The sequence below is a fragment of the Portunus trituberculatus genome, chromosome 34, assembly GCF_017591435.1.
Source record: "Portunus trituberculatus isolate SZX2019 chromosome 34, ASM1759143v1, whole genome shotgun sequence".
NCBI lineage: Eukaryota > Metazoa > Arthropoda > Malacostraca > Decapoda > Portunidae > Portunus > Portunus trituberculatus.
This window is the reverse complement of record NC_059288.1, coordinates 5,269,317-5,285,201: the sequence shown is the minus strand read 5'-3', so window position 1 is coordinate 5,285,201 and position 15,885 is coordinate 5,269,317. Positions and strand designations below refer to the sequence as shown.

The 15,885-nt window shown below is 39.2% G+C and overlaps 1 protein-coding gene across 1 annotated transcript in view; it reads left to right on the top strand.

Moving 5' to 3' along the window:
• Positions 1–2,345: 2,345 nt before the first annotated feature.
• The window catches only part of LOC123512707 (oxysterol-binding protein-related protein 9-like), a 36,028-nt gene continuing 22,488 nt past the window's right edge, over positions 2,346–15,885 (top strand). Inside the window, exons 1-7 of the mRNA XM_045269246.1 lie at positions 2,346–2,464; positions 3,668–3,841; positions 6,519–6,647; positions 7,602–7,679; positions 8,550–8,768; positions 9,732–10,008; positions 10,839–10,971. Of these exons, the coding sequence (XP_045125181.1) occupies positions 3,734–3,841; positions 6,519–6,647; positions 7,602–7,679; positions 8,550–8,768; positions 9,732–10,008; positions 10,839–10,971 (944 nt within the window). The 5' untranslated portion in view covers positions 2,346–2,464; positions 3,668–3,733. The remainder of the gene's footprint in view (positions 2,465–3,667; positions 3,842–6,518; positions 6,648–7,601; positions 7,680–8,549; positions 8,769–9,731; positions 10,009–10,838; positions 10,972–15,885) is intronic.

Sequence of the window (15,885 nt, the reverse complement as noted above, 5' to 3'; positions counted from 1 at the left end):
TAAGCCCATAACTCAACTAGAAACACCCAGCATGCACCAAAATCATCCCCACACACTCCAAAGACACTCCACACACACACACACACACACACACACACACTTAAAACACCCAGCACACACCAAAATCGGCACTGTCCACACCAAAATCGGCACTGTCCCAAGAAACCATCCTCCACCCAGCTTGATTTGAGCTCACATAATATGAAGCTCCTCCACCCAGCTGATTTGACAGCACATAATATGAAGCCACAGAGAGAGAGAGAGAGAGAGAGAGAGAGAGAGAATATGGTAACAAATAAGGCAGCGTTTCTCAACCTTTTTACCCTTGCATAACCCTTAAATTACATGACAAGTCTGAAGGAAACCCTACGCACAAACAAAATGATATACCATACATTTGTCATTTTATGTGATCAGCCGGGTGAAGGAGCTGCGAAGGGGAGGCCGGGAATTGAGATGAGACGGTTTCTTGGGGACAGTGCCCCAAAATCATACCCACACACTCCCAAGACACTCCACATACACGCACAGGCCACTTAAAACACCCAGCACACACCAAAATCATCCCCACACACTCCCAAGACAATCCACACACACGCACAGACCACTTAAAACACTCAGCACACACCAAAATCATACCCACACTCCAAACACATGCACAGACCACTTAAAACACCCAGCACACACCAAAATCATCCCCACACACTCCACACACACGCACAAACCACTTAAAACCCTTAAAACTAACCTAAAACACACTCAATACACCATACAACACCTTAAAATTCCCCTAACCGCACTCAGAACACACCCATATATTCAAAGACCCCTCTACACCACCCTCAAGATATGTAAAATATACTTAAAAACATCTAACACACACTGAAAACACACAAAATACACCCAAAACACCCTGCAACACTATCAAACACACTCAAAATACTTCAGATATAACCCAAAAACACCAAAATGCGTTATAAAGAACGGTAACACTAAAAAGGGGACTTACCTAAATATTGTGGCTTGGCTCCTCTTCTTTCACTTCCATTTTTCCTTTCTTCTTCATCCTCTTCCTTTTTTTTTTCTTCTACTGCTCCCATCTACACGTCTGAGCCTAGAAACACATCAAAACATTTAGAAAACACGAGATATTAGGCAAAATATTCAGGAAGTGGAGGGAGAGTACCTATTGTGGCTTGCCTGCTCCTCCACTTTTTCCTCCCTTTCTCCTTCCTTCTTCCTTCTGCTATTAATATCTACACACCTGAGCCAAGAAATACGGGAAAACACGTAGAAATCACTAGATATTGGGCAAAATATAGACGAACTGGGCGGTAGGGAGGGAGGGACGCCGGCCTGGGCTATGATGAGTCACCACCTTGGCTGTGACGTCATCAAGAGCGCGGGAACAGTGGTGACTTGGCTGAATTACGTAAATAATTTTAAAAATGACTTCAAGAAAAAACGAAGCCAAGGCCGAATGCTTACTTTTTTATGACTTGATAGATACTTTAATTAATATCCAAAACATCAAAACATCTCCTGCTTAACTAGTTTTAAAAAACTGTCTAAATTAAGTATATAAAATGTATATAAACATTTCCACTTATAACGCTGCCAAAACGTCCAGCCATTTCGACTTTATATTTCTTTCGAAAAATATTAGACAATATAAACTCTCTTCTCAGGCATCCAACACTGACCTAGAACCAGAAGTGAACGAGTGAAAGAGCATTTATGTAAAACAAAACCATTAAACTCTAAACTCATTAAAAACTCTTGTAAAGTCCACCTATTTTCACTTGGTGAGTATTCTAACACATTCTACAAAGTCTGAGCTTTCTTTTAAGGCATTCTACAACGAGTTTGACCGTCAAACAGAAACGTAAACAAATAAAATCGAAAAAATAAAACTTACGTTAAACGGGACAAGACACCACTTCGAAGTCCACATATTTCACTCAATGGATTGATTTCACGCTTAAAAATAGCACAAACAATTTTTTGATACCACAAAGGCCCAGTTACACCTCAAAATAAAAAACTTTAAATTGGTAGATGGAAAATTTTGACGGTTATGGCAGCTCATGTTTAAGCTGTAAAACACCACTAAACGCCACATATTTACCGAACACAGGCGCGAAACACACTTCAAACACAACGAAATATTTAGAGAAACAATAAAAACACATCATGGAAGCGTAATATTATTTTTAAAGAATATATAAAAAAAAGTATTGGAACCCGCAAGTTACCACGGGGGGGACAGGGGAGATGCTCGGGGGACGGGGCGGGGCCCGGGCGGGAGGCAACATCCGGGAACACTGCAGCGCGGGCTCTATAATCCTTATGTTGCACTTATTATCTCACCACAAAAAAATCAAGCCCCATCGTTAAAACTTGCCCAGGGAACATGCAATGGTAGAGTAGTGGTGGCTCCATTCCGACACACATTTGGCTTACGGTGAGTCAAAGAAGCAAATAATAGCTAGTAATACTGACAACTGCTCGTTATACCCATCACCTTTTCAACATTTGGGCACTGTTTTCACTCTCATATGCAAAGAAAACCTACAAATAAGAGAGTAGCCTTAGAAATACCTGAAATAAATGATGGTGAGGAGTTGTAGAGAGTCGTGGTGAAGAGTTGTATTGTTCTCTTGTCTCGCCGCTGGTGCTGTCGGGAATGTCATCACTTCACTTTGTGTGTGTGGGTGTATATGGGCATGTTGCGGGGTGTTTGAGTGTGTTTATGGGGTGTATAAGCAACACCAAACACCACACGGCCGTCACCATAAGTTTGTTGACATGGAGCAGACGTGCACTCGGCCCACCACACTTCTTTCCCTCCTTACACACTAATCCCTTATCAACACCACTGCCATACCTTACACACCTGTTCCTTGGTGCATTAATAACCTCCACCACCTCTGTCACGGCACTGTCACCTCTATACAGGCTCAAAATATAACGGCACTCCAGTGAGGTCAACCGTGTGTCTTGGCGGGAGGTACCGACGCCATCATCACCTGTAACTCTCTTCTCCTTGCCCGCTATAAATTCCAATACTATGTCCTTTAAATTCTCAGTGTTTGAAAATTATCACGGAATTATATGTGGAATATTCAGTGTTATTATGGTTTTAGTTTATTTAAACATAAAAAAAGACTTAAACCCATATATTTTGTAAAACGCCCCAAAAAATTCCTAAACCGCCAAATACTCCCCAAATCCTTTTAACCTTCCCTTTAAATAACCTGGAAACCTAAACAAACCCAGCAAACTTGAAAAAAAGCCGACTTCCTATTCTTAGATCACTATCGCCCTCCTCCCTCCCGAAAAACAGGATTTTGTAAAAAAAGAAAATAAGTATATATAATCTCCCCAAATCACCCATTCCCAAACCCCTTTAAAACAAATAAACGAAAAAAAACATGAAATCTTCCAGAATTGCAAACAATAATAATAATAATAATAAAACTTAAACTAAATCCACATTATACATAAATACCCCTTCCCTGAACACCCTCCTTGAAAATCAGGAAAAAAGAAAAAGAAAAAATAATAGAAAAAAACAAACACCCATGAATGTAAACACTAAACAAAACCCAAGGAAAAACAGAATCCAACCCTTTAACAATAATAACTTCATCCCAATCCTTTATAGAGCCGGGAGGAGGATGGGATTGAACACTGTGGTGACAATCCGCTCCTCCCTCCAGCTGTTGGCAAGATGGCTGTGATGGAAGGGCCGCTCAGCAAGTGGACAAATGTAATGAAGGGTTGGCAGTACCGCTGGTTCGTGTTGGATGATGGTGCTGGCCTTCTCTCATATTATACGGTGTGTCTTTTGTCCTTACTGGGGTGTTGCTGGGGGTTTTAACCGTACTGGGGTGTATAGATGACGGGTTTACTGGTGTGTTTTCGTAATCTAATTTTTGTTGTTTTGACTTGGGTTGTGTGGTTATTGTTTTACTGGGGGTTTTAGCCGTACTGGGTTGTGTGGATGACTAGGGGTTACTGGTGTGTTTTCGTAATTAGTCTGATTTTTGTTGTCTTGACTGAGTAGTGTGTTTTGTTGTCTTTACTGGGGTGTTACTGGGGGAGTTAGCGGTACTGGGGTGTGTGGATGACTGGGGATTACAGGTGTGTGTTATGTTTATAGTTTTGTTTTCATTTTGACTTTTTTTTCCTTGTTTTGACTTGGTAGTGTGTTTTATTGTCATTACTGGGGCGTTACTGGGAGAGTTAGCCAAACTGGGGTGTATAGATGACTGGGGGTTACTGGTGTGTTTTTGTATTTAGTCTGATTTTTGTTGCTTTGACTGGTTAGTGTTTTGCTGTCTTTCCTAGGCTGTTACTGGGGCAGTTAGCTGTACTGGGGTGTGTTGTGGACTGGGGTTTACTGGTGAGTGTTATGATTGTAGTTTTGTTTTCATTTCGACTATGTTTTTTCCTTTTTTGACTTGATAAGATATTTTGTTGTCATTACTGGGGTGTTACTGGGGGAAATAGCCATACTGGGGTGTGTGGGTGACTGGGGGATACTGGTGTGTTTTTGTATGTATAATTTTTGTTGTTTTGATTGGGTAGTGTGGTTTGTTGTCTTTACTGGGGTGTTACTGGGGGAGTTAGCGGTACTGGGGTGTGTAGATGATGGTGGATTACTGGTGTGTGTTATGTTTGTAGTTTTGTTTTCATTTAGACTATTTTTTTCCTTGTTTTGACTTGGTATTGTGTTTTATTGTCATTACTGGGGTGTTACTGGGGGAGTTAACTGTACTGGGGTGTGTGGTGGACTGGGGGCTACTGGTGGGTGTTGTGATCTTACTTTTGCTTTCGTATTTACTCAAATTTTCCATGTTTTGACTTGGTAGTGTGTTATATTGTCATTACTGGGGGTGTTACTGGGGGAGTTAACTGTACTGGGGTGTGTGGCAGAAATTAGTGTTAGTTCTTCTTCTGTTGGTGAAAGATGCATTTTTTTTTTTTTTTTTTTTTTTTTTTTGTGACCCCAACGAAGAAGAAAAATTAGCATCACTTTAGGTTTCCTCTGTTGGCAAAAGATTCATTTTTTAGTGTGACCCCAAACTTGAACAAACTTTCTTGAAAATTGGTATCGGTGTTAGTTAGAGACAGTGTACAAATACGTCTTGTTGGGTGACTAGTTGGTCTGGTATTGTTGTATTATTGTGTCATTAACTTATGCTAGAGTGAGGCGAACTGATGTCAGTGATGGGGAATTGTCTTCCAAGTTTTTTAGATGTAGAGAGTTGGTGAGCTAAGTTATAATGGTGTTTTGTCTTTTTATTGTGTATTTTTTTTTTTTTCGATCTTTAGCTTGTTGGTGAGAGTTTTTATCTTATCTTGCATTATCTGAGGTGAGAAAGTATCTTTGTATGTATGACACAATCATTTTCACTTTTATCAGCTTGTTGTTGCTTCTTTCTTATTGTAAGTTTATCTTGATTCATGCCATTTAAAGAGAAAACTGTGATTGTTATTCTTTTAGGACTAAACAACATTCTTTTAAACAAGTGCAGTTTGACTTAGATTGTTATTGCAAGTTTTCTTCATTGTAATTTCACCTTTATTTCCACCATTCAAAGGGAAAGTTTTTGATAATTCCCGTCATTCAAAGAGAAAGTTTTTGATAATTAGCATATTGAGGTTAATTCAGTCTATTTCCACAGTTAAACAAGATTTTTTATGTTACTATTTTCATAATTAACTGTATGACTGTAAATTTGAAGCAAAAAATATGTTGTTATCAGCGTGTTGATAATATCCGTAGCTGTTTCTTGGTCTTCATTCCACCAGTGAAGAGAGAGACTTGTTATTAGTGTACTGAGAAGAGCTTCCTTATTCCTTTCATCATGTGTAACTGTGTCATTGTAACTTTCATCACTAGTCATGCAGTGGAAGAAAATTTTTATTATTAGTGTATTGAGATTAACTACAGCTATTACTTTGTCTACATTCCCACAAAGAAAATTTAAGTTATTAGTACATTCAGATTAACTACAGCTATTATTTCACCTCCATTTTCATAAAGAACATTTTTATTATTAGTGTATTGAGAGTACTTAACTATAGCTTTTACCTTGTCTCCATTACCTGAGAAAATAAAGAAAAATTCAAGTTATTAGTACATTGAGATTAACTGTAACTACAAATACCTCCTCTAGCCTGAAATTCCCCAAAAGTCCACATTGTTTAAGAAAGAAAAAAAATATTGCTTCATCTGTATTATTAGTGTATTGAGAGTAACTATAATGCGTACAGTGGAACCATGCGTGCTTTGGGGTCTGAGGGGTCTCCAAGTGCACGGGTTCGAATCCTGTCCACAGTCCGAGTGTAGGTTGGGCTTCCTCACTCAGGGCAGTGGTTTCCTAGCGGGTGGGCTTTGAGATAGGAGGTACCCCAAAAAGTATCCCCTTTAGCCCATAAATTCCCGTGAAAAGCTCACATGGTATAAATAAAAAAAAATAAAAACTCATGTGCCTTCATTCCCACAGTCGAAGGAGAAGATGATGCGTGGCGCCCGGCGAGGCTGTGTGCGTCTGAAGGGAGCCGTGGTGGGCATTGATGATGATGACGACTCCACCTTCACCATCACTGTAGACACCAAGACTTTCCACTTCCAGGTATTGTGACTCACTATTTGTCTGTCTGTCTGTCTTGTGGATTTTGTTAGCTTTGGTATGGTAAAGGAGGCTATTTTTTTCATTCTACTGTTTGTCTGTCTGTCTGTCTTGTGGGGTTGTTTTTGTTTTAGTATCATAAAAGAGGGTATTTTTCCATCTGTCTGTCAGTCTGTCTGTCTGTCAGTCTTGTCTCTTTTTGTGGGGTTGTTTTGTTAAAGTTTTGTTTGGTAAAGCAGATAATGTTTTCATCTTGCTGTTTGTCTATCTGTCTGTCTGTCTCTGTCTGTCCGTCTGTCTCTTCTTGTGGGTTGTCTTGTTAAAGTTTTATTTGGGAAAGCGGGTAATATCTTCATCTTACTGTCTGTCTGTCTGTCTATCTGTCTGTCTGTTTGTCTGTCTGTCCGTCTCTTCTTGTGTGTTGTTTGGTTAAAGTTTTGTTTGCTAAAGCAGGTAATGTCTTCATCTTACTGTCTGTCTGTCTGTCTGTCTTGTGGGCTGTTTTGTTAGTTTTGGTATGGGAAAGTGGGTTATATTTTCTTCTTACTGTCCGTCTGTCTGTCTCTGTCTTGTGGATGGTCTTGCTCAGGTAAGATAATGCAGGTAACTTTTCTTCACCTTACTGTCTTCTATGTCTTCCAACTGCTGTAAGTGGATGATGCTAATTCCTACAGTTTATCCTTGTTCATTGGTCCTAACTGTAGAAATAAAAGGTAAAACAATAAGAAACTGCAGAGAAAATTAAAGAAAACATACTCTAGGCCAGCCACTCTTACTTACAAAAAAGTTATATTGCAAAAAAAAAAAAAAAAAAAAAAAACATGCTCTATATCAACCACTCTTACTTGAAAAAGGCTGAATTGCAGAAAAAATCAAAGGAAACATGCTCTAGGTCAGCCATTCTTACTTAATAAAAGCTGTATAAATTTGTGTTGGTTCAGTGTTATGTTGTTCCAGGCGCATGATCCAGACGAGAGGGAGAAGTGGATCCGAGGGCTTGAGGACACCATCGTGAGGCACACCCCCTCCATCAGGGTGAGTGTGGTGGTGGTGGTAGAAGTCGTGGTAGTACTAGTGGTGGTCCATGAAACTATCTCTTTCTAGGGCCATTGTGGTGCTAAGAGTGTGTGATGTAGTGGTAATAATTGGTAGTAGAAGTAGTAGTAATAGTAGTAGTAATAGTAGTTGCAGTGTTCATGATAGATAGATAGATAAACAGACATGAGTTGATGAAAATACAGATAGTTTGATAGTTAGATTAGAAAGGTAGTAGTTGTAGTAGTAGTAGTAGTAGCAGCAGTAGTAGTAGTAGTAGTAGTAGTAGTAAAAACAGTAGTAATAACAATAGCTTTTTATAATAGGTAGATAAAACAAGCAGATATAAACAGACAAACTTAGATAAGCAGATAGACAGATATTTATAGTCACCAGAAAACTAAAGTAAAATGTCCAGTACCGATACAGAATTATTATAAGTCAACAAAATCCAAATGTACAATACCAAGATAGACAAGGTTAGTAGTCAACAAATACAAGTGATTAATCAATGCAATGGACTCAGTATTTTTTTCTCTCTTTTTTTTTATATGTAAGAGGGAAAGCCAGCCAAGGACAAATAAAAGAAAAAAAAAAAGGGCCACTTGATTGTTGTTAGTGCTGGGTCAATAGGTAGCTTTAAAGGAAGATTGGATAAATTTGTGGATGGGGATGATATGTAGGTGGCATTAAGTAGCCTTGCCCATACAGTGACTGCCACATGTAGGACTGACAACCTCTTGCAGCTTCCCTTTTTGTTATGTTCTTAAGAAAAATAGATAGAGTAAAATGAAAAAAAAAATAGTGAAAAAAATAAGTAATAATAAAAAAAAATCCCAAAGCAAAGTGTACAAAGCCACATCTTTTTAGCGATGGGATCCGAGCAAGCCAGCGCCCACCATGGCAGACTTTGACAAGAAGCTGACAGAGAGCGACGCATACCTGCAGCTCCTCATTGAACAGAGTGGCGTGCTGGAGCGACACATGCTTTCCACCGACGACCAGGACGACCGCCGCCGCTGCCAGGATGTCGTCAATAACATCAACAGTGTCCTCGAGTCCATCAAACACTCCATCGTTCTCCTACAGGTGTGTGTTCGATGGTGGTGGTGCTGGTGGTGATGGTGGTGGTATTTTGTCGGTGTGTGCTGGTGTCTTTTTGTTTTATTGGTGTGTTTGTTTTGTTTTTGTTTATTTATTTATTTATTTTTTGTTATCTTTGGCAGTTCATTGTTATTTTTTTTAATCTTTTAGTATTTATGTTATTTGTTTATTTATTCATTTATTTATCTATTTGTTGGTTTCCTATCAGATTTAACACAATTTTGTTTTCCTTTTCTTTCATCTTACTTGTACATTCCTTTTATTACATTCCTATTAAACTGCAAAAAAACACAATATTTCTACATCTTCCTTTTATCTTTGTTCGCTCACCTTATTTATGCCTAACTAACCTTCTCTCCCTCACATAACAAGAACACACCTTTCCCAGTGACTGATCTTTCCTGTCATTTCTTTCAAACTGTAAAAAACACAAAAACATTTCTACAACATTCTCTTATCTTCATTCATTCACCTCATTTACTCCCAACTTACCTTCTCTCTCCCTCAGAACAAGAACACATTTTAATTTTGCTTTCCATTCCTTACAAATTGCAAAAAACACAATATTTCTACAACATCCTTTTCAGACAGAGTGGTTGATGAATGGAACAGACTCAGTGGTCTTGTTGTTAGTGCTGAGTTAACAGGAAGCTTGAAAAGAAGATTAGGTGAATTTATTGGGTGCTGATTATGAGATGGAATTAGGTAGCTTTGCTCATATAGGGATTGCCGCATGTAGGCCTAGCACTTCTTGCAGCTTCCCTCTTTAAATATGTTCTTATGTTCATTAACCTCATTTAGTCTTTAACTTACCTTCTGTCTCCCTCAGAACAAGAACACAGCTTCATCTTGCTTTACAATCCCTTCAAACTGCAAAAAAATCACAATGATAATTCTACAACTCCTCCATTCTTTCATCTCACACTAAACTTACCTTCTCTCCCTCAGATTGCCAAGAACACAGCTTTCCCAGTGAATGGCGTTTACCACCCTTGCAATGCCATACCTGAAGGCTCAAACACTACCACCACTACCACCACCACTACTACTACCACAGCTGCTGCTCCCACCACCACCACCACTGCTGCAGGGGAGAGGGTGGGGGTCTCAGGGGATGATGGTGTGCCCCTGACGGTCTCCCCAGCAGTGCAAACAGGGATAGAGGTTGGCCGGGAGTGTGCAGAAGGCGCTGGTTCCCTTGCTGGCGTCATGCAGAGAGGAATGGGTGAGTTGAGTGTGTGTGTGTGTGTGTGTATGTATTTTTTTTTTTTTTTTCTATGTAAGAGAGGAGGACTGGCCAAGAGCAATAAAAATATAAAGAAAATAAGACCCACTCAGTTGCCAGTGTCCTTATAGAGCCGATAGGATTAACCAAAGAATAGGGACAAATGTCTTGAAACCTCCCTCTTGAATGAAGTCAAGTCATAGGAAGTTGGAAATATAGACACAGACAGGGAGTACCAGAGTATACCGGAGAAAGGTATGAAAGACTGAGAGTAGTGGTTAACTCTGCGTTGTGTGTGTGCGTGTGTGTGTGTTGTCATTGTATTTTACCTAGTTGTGGTTTACACAGCTAGAGAGAGAGAGAGAGAGAGAGAGAGAGAGAGAGAGAGAGAGAAAGAGAGAGAGGCCTGTATTATTGTTAAACACCCTTGAAAGTACAACAGCACTAACTACGCACTATTAAACTTTCAGAACCAAAAAAAAAAAACACCTTTAAAAATCACAAAAACACCCATTATTGCCTGTTAAACTATCAGAACCACAAAAACACCATTGAAAACACTAGCAACACACTCTAGACCCAGTTAAAAGCACCCAGGATTCACCAAAAACACTATTAGCACCCAAATATTACATTTACCTCACTCTAACTTCCACTGTCTCCTTTCTCTGTTTCCTTGTCCTCTTGTTCCTCTCTTAAAGACACTATTGACACCACCAAAATCACCCATTAGACCCTCTTAAAACTAGCCCAAGACTTGCCAAAAACACGACAAATGCCCAAACATTACCTTTACTTTACTCAACTCTCTTCCTTTGTCTCCTTCCCAGTTCCTTGCCCTCTTGTTCCCCCTGGCAATGTCATCCCGGAGACTTCATACTCCAGCTCCGAGGATGAAGACTTCTTTGATGCTGATGATTTTGCAAGCAACGCCAGCAGTGCCACGCCTTCCCAGAGCCCGAGGTGAGTACTGAAAGCTGTGATGGTCCTGCTGTGTCCCTGTGTGTGTGTGTGTGTGTGTGTGTGTGTGTGTGTGTGTGTGTGTGTGTGTGTGTGTTACTTAATAGGGTGGTTCTTGAGATTTTTCCTATTCACTTGAGTTTGATGGAGCTTAGAGTGTGTGTATGTGTGTATTCATGGTCGTCTACTGGTCACCCAGCCAGCCTTCCCCTTTATGGAGCGAGCTCAAAGGTCATAGACTGATCTTCGGGTAGGACTGAGATCACACCACACTCCACACATCGTGAAAGCGAGGCCACAACCCCTCCTATTACATCCCGTACCTATTTGCTGCTAGGTGAACAGGGGCTACACATTAAGAGGCTTGCCCATTTGCCTTACCGTGCCCAGGACTCGAACCAGGGCCTTCTTGGTTGTGAGTTGATTGTGCTAACCATTTCACTATGTGGTGTGTGTGTGTGTGTGTGTGTGTGTGTGTGTGTGTGTGTGTGTGTGTGTGTGTGTGTGTGTGTGTGTGTGAGTGTGTGTGTGTGTGAAGGAAATATTGTTGTGAAGGTCTTTAAGTGTGTGTGTGTGTGTGTGTGTGTGTGTGTGTGTGTGTGTGTGTGTGCTTGTTTTATAGATTTGTTCATTGGTGGGATAAACATTTGTGTGTGTCTCTATCTCTATTTGTACAGGGCTAATTCATGCCTTGTGTTTGTTTGTGTTATTGGAGTTATGGAAAAATGTTTGAGGTTTTTAGGTTTTCAAGAGACCGATAAATGAGAAAACAAATTATTTTTTTCTCTCTTTTATTGATGTTTTGTTTAAAGAAAAATGAGTTTTGAAAAAAAAAATGTTATGATTTTATTAATTTATTTTTGTTTTTTTTTTTCCATTTTTTTTAGTGATGGTTAATGTTTATTGGGGAAGAATTTGTGTGAAAAACTTCAGTTATTTATGTTTATTATTATGTTTGTTTATTGGCACTTCCCAAAATATTTTGTCAATAAATTTTCATTCGTTATTTTCTTTATTGTTTTTGTGGCGTCATTTAAGGAGAGGCTAAGCAAAAGGAAGAGGAGGAGGAGGAGGAGGAGGTGGAAGAGAAGAAAAGAAAGTGAGATAGAAGGGAAGGAAGAGAGGAGACTGACTTTATTTGAAATCATAAAAGCATTTTTGTAAACCCAAATAACTTCCACTACAGCCTGTTAAACTATCATTATCTTTATTTAATTATCTTGAAAACACCCTTGAAAAACCTCAATAACTTCCACCACACCCTGTTAAACTATCACTGGAATGATGAAAAGACCCTTGAAAACCCAAAGAATTTCCACTACAACCTGTTGAACTCATTCGATCCATTGAAAACCCCAATAACTTCCACCACAACTTAAACCTCAAAAACTTCCACCACAACTCGTCAATCTATCACTGGAACCATAAAAACTCTTAAAAACCTCAAAAACTTCCACCACAACTCGTCAATCTATCACTGGAACCATAAAACACTCTTAGAAACCCCAATAACTTCCACCACTTGTCAAACTATCACTGGAACCATAAAAACACTCTTAAAAAGCCCAATAACTTCCACCACAACTTCTCAAATTATCACTGGAACCATAAAAACACTCTTAAAAAGCCCAATAACTTCCACCACAACTCGTCAAACTATCACTGGAACCATAAAATTACTCTTAGAAATCCCTATAACTTTCACCACTTGTCGAACTATCACTGGAACCATAAAACACTTAAAAACCCCAATAACTTCCAACACAACTCATCAATCTATCATTGGAACCATAAAAACACTCATAGAAATCCCAATAACTTCCACCACTTGTCAAACTATCACTGGAACCATAAAAACACTTAAAAACCCCAATAACTTCCACCACTTGTCAATCTATCACTGGAACCATAAAAACTCTTAAAATCCCCAATAACTTCCACCACAACTCATCAATCTATCACTGGAACCATAAAAACACCCTTAAAAACCCCAATAACCTCCACTACAGCCAGCTAGGAATGTATGAGATGTGAAACTAGAGCACCCTAATTATATGACCAAGAAACTGAAATGACTTGCTTGCTGTTACTTAAGAGATGACTTGAGGAATTTTACTAATACTTACAGAGGAGGTGGAAAAGAGGAGTGATGCAACATGTAGAGGAGGAGGAAGGAGGTGGTAAGGGAGAGGCAGTGATAGGTTTGCTGTGTCATTGGTGGTGGTGGTGGTGGTGGTGGAGTTAGGTTAGATGTGTGTTAGTCTGTCTTTCCCTCCAGTGGTGTGTGGATCAAAGTGTTTACGAACGTAGTGTGTTGGGAAAATTGTTTATCTTTTTTTTTATTATTATATAGTACTGGGACAATAGTTTAATTCTTTCACTATTACACTTTTTTTTTTTTTTTTTTTTTTTACTTAATGCATTTTGCTTTTCATTATTTAAGTTTACTTTACTAATATCCAACTCTTGATAAATAGTCTCATTCTTTCAGTATTACACTTTCTTTCAACTAACTAATTTTACTTTACTTAATTTTACTTTACTAAAATGCAACACTTGAAGAAATAGTTTAATTCTTTTACTAGTACACTATTTTTTACTAGTGCTAACATACAACACTCAGAAAATAGTTTGTCTTTCTGATACAATTTTCTTTACTAACGCCATCATACAACTCTGGGAAAATAGTTCAGTTCCTTCTAATACAGTTTTCTTTACCACACACTGCTGGAAAAATAGTCTCTTTCATCAGTCCTGTTCTTTATTTTCACTACTATCATACAACAGTGGGATAGTTGTTTAATTCTTTCCAATACTGTTTTCTTTGGTAACACTATCAATCCCACTAGAGAGAGAGAGAGAGAGATTGTGTTTAGTTTTTCGCCAGTAATCTCACAGGAAGGAAGACAGGAGAGAAGAGAATAGCATTTGATCTTGTCAAGGGTACTGAGTTACTTAAAAGAGATTGTTTGCTATGCACACAGAAAGGAAGAAGCAACAGGATACATGATTCACTGGGAAGGCTGCACCACCGGAAAGGCTGCACCATTAAAACACACTGTTGTTTTTACTGACAGTGACACATCAAAGAAGATAATAAGAAACTTGAGAGAATTTTACTCAGTGACTGTACTATTAACCTAACTTATCAAAATATTGTTGATGATTGTGTGAAAGAAAAAAAAAAAAAGACTAATTCAGAGTTAGTTGGTTGTTTATTTCACTTACTTTGTTTGTGATAATGACGAGCTGTGATCTCCATCCTCGCCAGGACCTCCATATAAGGTACAGCATGTTCTGCCCCCGCCTCCCTTAACTAATGTAAGAGTTAAGTCAGCACCTTCACTCCCTCACTCCTCGCAATGATTAAGCTCTGCCTGATTTGTACTGGCAGATTGACACACACACACACACACACACACACACACCAAGTGGTAGTTTAAAAGTTAATAATCAGTTTAATAGCTTCTGGTCAGCGCTGAAAAGACAGATGAGAGGATAGTTGATGAGACGAAAAGCTTTTATCTTCTGTTCCGTAATATTCACTAGTTTCCGATATATTTGAATAATTAATCTCGTTTCTCTTATGTATTATTGCTAAGAAATAATGCAAAGGTACATTATATCATTATTACTAGTGTTCGTTGTGGTCGGAGCCATGATAGCCGCGTCGCCACCCTCCCCGTCCAAGCGTTAAGGCGCCAAACCGCCAAGTTGCCAACCAACCAAACATTAGTCTTCCGTGAGCCGTGAGGTGTGGTGGTGGTGTAAAGCGGCGTGGAGAGAGGCAGCTATAGTGAGAGTGGAGACCTAACTAGTAACGATAATAACGAAAGTAGTGGCGCATTTGTAGCCTCTTAGTAAACAAAGGCTAACTATTTATATATATAGCTAAAGGCTCAAAGTGGTGCGTGGTGGTGACACGGACAGTCCTCACCAGGCAACATAAGTAATATATTAGTGTAACTCATCATTTCGTGTCTTTGCTGTGTCATAAGGTACTGTGACGAAACATCAACGAATTGACCATAACAGGTCAGTGAACAAGGTGCCCTCCAATCAGTGTTTATAGATAAAACAGTGCTTGCCCTCCCAAACCTCCTCCAATCAGCCTATCCCAATCTCCAGGACAACATATCAGTGAACTAACACCTGCACACGATGTATATTTCCCCAATTAACGAGTAAAGAATAAATAAGTAAACGAACGACAGAGCGGTGCCAATCTCTCGGCCATTATTTGCCTCCTCACTCCCTCATTATACGCCAGACATGTCACAAAGTGGAGCTGCAGGCCTATAGTCTTTCATGTCCTGTTCAAATATGTCCACCTTAGCGTAATTTACGTGTCATGAAGGCCGATGGAGGCCAAGAGGCTGAGGAGGTGAAGTCATGGGCGGCCATGTTATGACGTCATCAACATCTGCCGCTGTGATTGGCCAACTTGTCCCAGCCTGTCCATTTCAAACATTGTGTTCCTATTTTCTTGGGTCTTTTATTTGGCTTATGAGTTACCTTTAGTGGTTTCCAAAGATATTTAGTGATGGTTTAAGTGTTTTCCATGCGTATATGTGGTGAAATACGCTGATTTAGAGGTGGTTTATGGCGTAAATATGAGCCCAGTTTCCTTTGAAAAATTTCCAACTCGCCATAGATGATTTCTTAGAGCTTGTAATGAAGTGCTTGTGGTTTCAAACAATAGTTTGACTGTAAAAATGTGTTGGGTTCCTGATAAGCTGGGGATGTGGACGTTAAGACTGATTTGTAGCCCTATTAAAATTGAAAAAAAACGTCCTTACATAAATAATTTTTTTTTTTATTTTGCCATCTAAAAAGCTTCTGATAGTTTCTAAAGATTGCGCTAATTTTTGAAAAGTGTTCGCTATAATGTTGATTGAGATGTGTGGACTTTTGAAT